General features: G+C 39.2%; 1 protein-coding gene across 1 annotated transcript; it reads right to left on the bottom strand.

The window, feature by feature from the left end:
• Positions 1-420: 420 nt before the first annotated feature.
• On the bottom strand, positions 421-2058 carry LOC100659590 (olfactory receptor 2T29-like). The gene has a single exon (XM_003404949.3). The coding sequence runs from the start codon at positions 1472-1474 to the stop codon at positions 524-526; it is 951 nt and encodes a 316-aa protein (XP_003404997.2). The 5' UTR covers positions 1475-2058; the 3' UTR covers positions 421-523.
• Positions 2059-8993: the final 6935 nt, after the last annotated feature.

Here is an 8993-nt window from a genome sequence, read left to right as displayed (position 1 = left end):
AAACATTTTCATTATGTTTTTCCTAAGAATATGAATTGTCTTCATATTCAGGCAAAAAGCAAAAAAAAGACTACTTTTTTTTAAAAAGCCTACTTTTTAAAAAAAGGGGGGTGACAAGGAATGGTATTTGACTCTTTATTTGGAAATAATTTCAAACGTGCCAGAAAGCAGCATGAATAAGTATAGTGAAAAGAATACCTGTATGCCCTTTAGATAGGCTCACCTATTGTTAACATTTTCCTACTTTTGTTTCACCATTTCCCTCCTTCTATCTCTCTCATTTGAGAGTCTGTTTGGCTTTTACTTCTAAATATTTTCATTATGTTTTTCCTAAGAATGTGAATATTCTCCTACAGAATATTATGGCAATACAGGCAAACAACAACTTCAAAAAAAAAAAAAGGATGAAAATGATGTGAGACACTGTGATATGAGGGTGTGAGGAATAATGTAGGTATAAGATGTGAAAATTCTGATATGTAGAGAGAAGGAAAAGAAACAGTTACTACCAAAATTTCCTACTTCATGCTTTCTTAACAGATTCCACATTCAACACTTTCTTCATAGCCTCTGTGACATCTTTATTCCTAAGACTATAGATTAAAGGGTTTAGCACAGGAGTGAGGATAGTGTAAAAGAAAGACACTACCATGTCTTTCTCTGGGGTGTGGTAGGAGCTAGGGATCATGTAGGTGTAGATGGCAGCCCCGTAGAAGAGGATGACTACAGTCATGTGGGAGGAGCAGGTGGTGAAGGCCTTCTTCCGGCCCTCTGCCGAGTTCATCCTATGGATAGTGAGCAGGATGAAAGTGTAGGAGCTTGAAATGACTATCACAGGAATGAGGAGCATGAGGACACAGCACAGGTACATGAGTGTCTCAATGAGTGAGGTATCAGAGCAGGAGAGTTTCATTACGGCAGGAACCTCACAGAAGAAGTGATGGATCTCCCTGGATCTGCAGAAAAGGAACGTCATGGTGATGGGAGTGAGTATGAAGCCATCCACTGAACCTAAGAACCAGCAGCCAGTTGCCAGGAAGAGACATATTCTGTAGTTCATTAGGACAGGGTAACGGAGTGGATGGCAGATGGCCATGTATCGATCACAGGCCATGGCAGCTAGAAGGAAAAATTCTGATCCTACTAGTGTCGAGTAGAGGAACATCTGTATCCCACATTCAGGAACTGAGATCTTTTTGACACCCGTGACCTGGTCCATGAGCATCTTCGGCACAGTGGCAGAAATGTACGTCACATCCATGACAGACAACTGGCTGATGAAAAAGTACATGGGAGTGTGGAGGTGGGCATTAGAGTGTATCAGGAGGATCAGGATGGCATTTCCAATCAGGGCCGTCAGAAAAATCACAAAAATGACCACACAGAGCAGAGTTGGGTGTTTGGATTGACTGAAGAGTCCCAACAGGATAAAATCAGACCCTCCAGTGTGGTTGGTCAGCCAAGTGATGTCCATGAGGTTTCACCTAGGGCATCAAGGAGAGCTTTGAGATTACATAAATCAGTCATGAGGATGTGACCCTCTGAAATTCATGTTCAATGTGTGTGTGTGTGTGTGTGTGCGTGCACTCACCCATGTGAGCACAATTTTACTAACTGAAGTAAGTTCCATGGATTGTAGAACTTTGGTGTTGATTTGGGGATTGTAAATCACTTTTACCAGGTAAAATAAGCGAATTCACAACTGTGGGTTGAAAGGATTTGTAACTTATACTGAAGTTGCCAGAGTTCAGGGTAACGAAGTTACCTGATGACAGTGTCCTCCATCAGCATGTAGTAGGGACTTAAAAAATCATTTCCACAAGTAACACAAAGAATGAAAAAGAGGAATTGAGGAAAAGACTAAGAGAGAGTGAGAAAAATCAGCTTTCTTATTTCTGAAGTGTTTGTTAAGGTAGTCAGAGTTGAATTAACCTCTCTGATTTAAGGAAACACTGGGATCTTAAAACTATCATGGCATGGCTGACCCCCCAGAGAACCCAAGCGACAGAGGAGGGAGGGGCACAAACTCTGCAACCAGACTACTGCCCTGGATCCATCTTCCCCTCTACTTACTAAACTCTCCACTCCTTGGTCCATTCTATTTAAAAAGAATAAGAATAAAGTTGACCCTAAAGTACGGTGATAATTGTTGTTGTAGGTACCATTGAGTTGGTTCCAACTCATAGCGACCCTATGGACAACAGATTGAAACACTGCCCTTTCTTGCAACATCCTCACAATAGTTGTTATGCTTGAGCCTTTGTTGGAGCCACTGTGTCAACTCATCTTGTTGAGGGCCTTTCTCTTTTTCACTGACCCTCTGCTTTACCAAGCATAATGTCCTTCTCCAGGGACTGTTCCCTCCTAATAACATGTCCAAATGTGAGACAAAGTCTCACCATCCTCCTTTCTAAGGAACATTCTGGCTGTACTTCTTCCAAGACAGATTTGCTCATTCTTCTGGCATTCGATGGTATATTCAATATTCTTTGCCAACACCATAATTCAAAAGTATCAATTCTTCAGTCTTCCTTACCCATTGCCCAGTTTTTCATGCATAGGAGGCAATTCAAAATACCATAGCTTAGGTCAGGTGCACCTTGTCCTCGAAGTGACATCTTTGCTTTTTAACACTTCGAAGAGGTCTTTGCGAGCCCTAACGGCACAGTGGTTAAGAGATTGGCTGCTAACCAAAAGGTCAGCAGGTCAAATCCACCAGTCTCTCCTTGGAAACCGTATATGGTAGTTCTACTCTGTCCTATAGGGTCTGTATGAGTCAGAATCAACTGGTCTGCAATGGGTTTTTGGTTTGCAGATTTGCCCAACGCAATACGTCATTTAATTTCTTGACTGCTGTTTCCATGGATGTTGATTGTAGATCCAAGTAAAATAAAATCCTCAGCATTTTTAATATTTTCTCCATTTGTCATAATGTTGCTTATTGGTCCATTGTGAGGATTTCTGTTTTCTTTAAATTGAAATGTAATCTGTAATGAAGGCTGTAGTCTTTGATATTCATCAATAATTGCTTCAAGCCCTCTTTGTTTTCACCAAGTGAGGTTTAGTCATCTGCATATAGCAGGTTTTTAATGAGTCTTCCTCCAATCCTGATGTCATGCTCTTCTTCATATAGTCCAGTTTTTAGGATTATTTACTCGGTATACAGATTGAATATGTATGGTGAAAGGATACAACACCGACACAAACCTTTCCTAATTTTAAACCACACAGTATCCCTTGTTCTGTTTGAATGACTGCCTCATGGTCTTTGTACAATTTCTGCACAAGCACAATTCGTTGTTCTGGAATTCTCATTTTTTGCAAATGTTATCCACAATTGGTTATGATCTACACGGCCGTATCTTTACATAATAAAACACAGGTAACTATCTTTCTGGAATTCTCTGCTTTCAGGCAAGATTAATCTGTCATCAACAATGACATGGTGAACAGTAGATTAGGTAAAATAATGACAATACTTAGAACATTACCGGGCACAGATGAATAAACCCATAAACTGTTAGTTCAGAACCTTAATATCTAAGCATATTATTGCACAGAAACTGTAAGAGTTGGCTCTCACTGTTGTTGTCTAATGACCTGAGACACATTACATCAGTTCTCTGATTTCAGTATCAAAGCCATATTTTTTGAAAATTTGAATCTGATAATTTTTGTAGTCAAAACAACTTATTCACTTATTTTATTTTTATGTTACCTATCAAAAAATCAAACACACTCAATGATAAAGCATGCATTCCATTAATTAAAAAAACATAATGTCAATAAAGATTTCAAAAAACATTTTTTAATTGGGTCATGAAAGGGCTAACTTGGTGCTTTATGGAAAATTCCATCTCCTTTCTGTCAACTACATGCTTCTGTAAGGTGAGGCTCACTTCCATTTTCTCTCATTATTTTCTCTAAATCTCAGGGGAAAGGGAAGAACTAGCATTTAGAGGGTCACTAACATTTACCAGACAAGGCTTTAGCTGTATTCAGAAACATCGTCAACTTTGTTGTTCTTCACAATCAACCTTTCATGGAAACTGAGATGCAAAGAGAGAAATTGCAAAACACTTAGATGTCCCTAACTCCAATTTACCGCTTTCCTCCTCTATATCACTTCTTATGGCCATTCTCTGAACACAAATCAAAGATAAATTAAACTTGATTACATTTAAGGAAGTCAAAAGCTGTCTACTAAGGGAAAAAAGAAAAGCTCATATAAATGTGATTTAAAGTAGGATTGAATAAGAAAAACAATAGACTCACAATACACCTGGCCTTCCTGAAATGAATCACTAATAACATCTTCCACATTTTTTCTTAAGGAGATTAAGCCTTGGTAACTTTTCAGTTTCTGAAATATTAAATTTTAAAAGCCCTTACCAGCAGGAAGTAAATAGCAGATCTTTTTGGTGGGAAGAGTTTAAAAGTGTTATGATATATAGATATTTCAGGAAGAGTTTACAACACTTTCAAATATGTTTTATACACTTGTAATAATTCCAAAGACTATTTTTGAGAGTCACTTTACTAAACTCCTAAATTCTGGTGTGCTGAAGCAATAGACAGTGATGCAACCAGATTTAATGTAAATGTCCACAAAACCTGGGACACACTGAGTAAATGAAATGTGTATAATCTATCACATGCATATGATCTATCAAATCCCACTGCCACTTGCAGATAAAAGCTGAGTTCTGTAGAAAAGTGAAAAAAAATCCTATAATCTGCAAAACATACCTGCTGTCCTGCTTTCTATGTGTGGTCGAAATGAAGTAAGGATTTTTGCAGAGTCTGGTGTTCATGAAGACCTCAAAACTATATGCTGAATGAATAGAGCAGTGGCATGGAGGGAGATGGGCAGGGGGTGGGCACTGGCAAATCCCTCCTGCAGTTTTGTAAGTGGGCTAACTGGCATAAAGCCGTGTTGAATGGTCCTTTTTCATTCTTATTCTTCCTAATCCAATTTCTTGAGTTTAATACAAACAGTTTAGTGCATGTTTAACTTAGGAAATCATTAATTGTGACGGTGGAGCAATATAGAACCTTTATTTGGAGTTCACTGCAGCTCAGGAATTGTTCTAGTGCTTTATCACCTAATATTCTCCTGGAACCTATAAGAAATTTTTTTTCTTGTTTTTGTTTCTACAGATCAGAAAATTTAGGTTCTCGCCCATCTGCACATGATCCCCCAAGTGGCCACAGGGAAGACTCACATTTTAGCAGCTGTGCAGAGCCCAGAGCCTATAACTCTGCCTGAAGCTCTTGTGGACCTAGTTCTACACCCAACCCAAAAGTCTTCAATTGGGGTTTTAGACTATCCTATGTTAGTTTCATTAGGGAAACAAAAATATGATCTAGTCATGTGTTTCTCTCAGATGTAATGCCCACTGGAAGTCAAATCAGTCACTTCTATAAAATTTCAGTCTCAGAAAAATAAAAACATCATCCAAAAACAAAGGAAGAATATTGTTTTGACCATAAATAACTGGAAATCAAAACAAAAAATTCCTTATATGTTGCAACTAATAAGTGTTTTATAAAGAGATTTGAAGGAAAAAGTATAATTGCTTTTCTCCATAAAAAAGAGATGATAAGAAATAGGAAACTATTGAGGAAATATTGTCAAGAACCCCTAGGATGTATCAGAGTAGAACAATGATTTGGTTATGTAGGTTACACTTTGCTCCTGTCTGGAGCAAAGTTTTGTCTACATGTCTGGTTAAACCACTATCAGATGAAGTGCAAGCCTCATCCACATGGGTTAATGGTCTACCGTCAGAGTTAAGTTTGCAAAGAGAAGTGGAGAGGTGACATACCCCTGGTTTTTCTCTGCCCAGTAGGGGATGGAAAATGTTTCTGTTGATAAATTTCCTCTGGGACATTGAAGAAGAATACAAGTAAGAGGGTTAAGAAGCTAATAGGTATCTCCATGGCACTTTTTTTTTTTTTGAAAGTTTTTTCTCATGTCTTTTCATCTCCTTTTCTTGTTAAACTCAATGTTCATTGACAGTGGCATCACTAGGGTTGGTGTCACCCAGTGCAGTAACTCATGCGTCACCCACCCCAAGCCCAGGGTGAGTGGGGATGGCCAGGAAACCCCTACCCACTCCCACCCATGTGGTTTATAAAATCTCCTCCCTTTGGCCATCGGCCAGGTGGAGATACTCCTCTCCACCCAATAGTGTCAAGGCCCAGCCACCTGGACCCTGAATGGCAGGTGATGAGAAGGGTAACAAATTACAGATTGGGTGGCACCAACCCTAGTGACTGGTAGGTGAGGGGGTTGGTGACAAGTTACCACTTTGGGTGATGGGTGACACCAACCCTAGTGATGCCACTGCTTTGGTGGCCCCTCCTCCTGCAGTGCTGACCCATCCACCACTGCACCTGACCTGGGGGTCATTTTGGTGTCATTGCCTCTGACAGCATCAGAAGGCGCGATCTGCACCCTCCACAACTGTCTAGTGATGCCACTGTGCATTGAAATCTTGACCAATATTAGTAACAGTCTTAAATCTCATCATTATCAATAAAAGCTCATCTATTAACTATGAGTTAATTCATATATATATTTTGTCACTTTACAAAATTTTTGTTGTGTATGTGTATATATCCTCATTTAATGTTAAGGAAATTTTGTGAGTTTTTTTTTTTTTTCATCTTTCACAGTTATGGAATCTGAAACTCAGAGTTCAACTGCCATGTCAAAGATGACCTCACTAATCGGTACATACTGTGGTCACAACTAGGACTAAGGTTGTCTCTACATCTTTGTTTCTATCACAATTCAGTAGGTTACTGGTTGTTCTCTTTCTGTCTATGTCGTTTTGTTTTGCATCTAATTTTAAAGTGCTTGTTTTTATTTTAAAAGGTAGCAGAATAATTGAAAAAAACTAAAAGCACAAATTGGTATAAAAAATTTTTTAAATTAACAGTAATATAATCATCCAGACAAAAACACTGCTTAAAAGTCATATTTACCATTCATATGACAAATATTTATTGAGTAAACACCATATGCCAGGTACCTAGGATAAAACAGCAAACAAGATTGAGATAATCTCTGTCCTCTTCCAGACAAAGTCTTCTCAATCTTTTATCTGTAAGAGGGTTCTGGAATAATTTTGATCGTATTCTCATGTTAAAAAATTTTGGAATACACAGCCTGTTGCAATACCTTTTGTCCAGAGAGTGTGCCTTGTTTGTCAGGTCCACACTCACCTGAGGTACCTTCCTCTAACCTCCAAGGCTCCAGCCTGTAGATGGCACTTCCTGACTCCTTTGCCAACTGGCTCCTGAAGGCTCTGAGAGTGGAGGAACTGGGTAAACATCTGAAGGTGGAGGAAGAAAGAAGGAGTTCTTCTTTTCCTCTTCTAGTGATGGTCTCCGACAGCTCAGCAGCAGCTGTGGGCACCTGGGAACCATGTGGAGAATGTAGGCTCCATCACCCCAAAGGCAGTCTCAGCTGCATTGCTGGGAACGCAGCATCTGCAGTTACTGCTCATCAGCAGTTGTGGGTTCCACCAGCAGCCCCGGGAGCACAGCAACTCCATCAGCTCAAAGGTGAGAAGACTATGGAGCTGCTTCCTATCAACTATTTTTATGGAAAAAGACAAACGTGCTATTTTTCTTTGAATTTTTTATATAACACATATTTCTGGTCCTTGGGTAAACAACACACATCTGCCTTCTCCAGCTTTCCTGTCCTGCTCTTTTACCACCGTTGTAACCAATCTCCTGCCTGAAATCCCTACTGTTTGGAGTGTTGAAAGGCTTTTTGTATAATTGAACACTGACTAATGTGTTTAATATTCTATATATCAACTCTACCACAGTTATTATTCTCTTTTCCTATGGAAAACTTACATTGTGTTCAAATTTCTAAATTATACATTGTGCTGAAATAGAAATTCGTTCATAAAAATCATTCTCTAATGTATTATCCCCCAAAAGATAACTTTCTAGATGGGTATAAAACCTTTCCATGAACTTAAAATACACAACATTTAGCTGATTTTACAAAAGCTTCTGCAAACTTGTGCTAGAACATCCCAGGGCCCTTGAAACAGACCCCTCCCAGTCAAATCAGGACAAGTTCCCTCCTGGCCCCCTTCAGGACAGACCCTTCCTAAACCCCTCAGGATAGGCCCCTCTTGGCCCCTCAAACATGTTGCCTCCTAGCACCTTCAGAGCAGGCCTCCTCCTGGTTTCCTCGGGACAGGTCTTTTCTCAGCCCCCTCAGGAAAGACCTCCTCTTAGGCATGTGTACCCCCTTCAACCATCCAGGACTCATCTTGGCTGTGCATGTGTCTCTCAGCCATGCAGGCCTCTCTGCCTTTGGCTTCCCTGCCTTCAGCCTCTCTAATACTAAGTGGCCCAGCTCATAACAACAGATTAGAACCAAAGAAAGTAGAAGTTGATCCTATAACAGTAGAATCAACACAGCCAGATGACAGTTCCTTGAAATGATGAATGATATTGATCCACTTCTGCTGAAAATGACCAAGAAATAAGAAACAAGCCACAGATAACAATTATCAGCAATGAAGAAAGGGACATTACTAGAGATGTGGGAGAGTTAAATGGATAATAACAGAATACTAAAATGAATCTGGGATATGTTTATTGATTCTGGAATACATACCAATTCCTACCATCAGGAAACAGGTACAAAGATGTACATAGCAGTATTATTTGTAATTGCTTAAAATTGAATACAACATATCTGCTGATCAATAATGAGTGAATAAACTGATAATGATATAGTCAGGCAATTAAATCCTATAAGGCAAAGAAAATGAATACACTCATGATGCTTGCAACAAGGTGAACAAATTTTATAAATGGAATAATGAGCATAAATAGAAGCAACTCACAAAATAAGATGCAGACTATTACTTATTCATGTAAAGCAAAATCAGTTGGCATTCTTAGCTATGTATAAACAGGTTGTAAATCTATAACCAAAAAGAAGAAAATGA

The sequence above is a fragment of the Loxodonta africana genome, chromosome 2 (assembly GCF_030014295.1).
Source record: "Loxodonta africana isolate mLoxAfr1 chromosome 2, mLoxAfr1.hap2, whole genome shotgun sequence".
NCBI lineage: Eukaryota > Metazoa > Chordata > Mammalia > Proboscidea > Elephantidae > Loxodonta > Loxodonta africana.
This window is presented reverse-complemented; position numbering and strand designations above follow the sequence as displayed.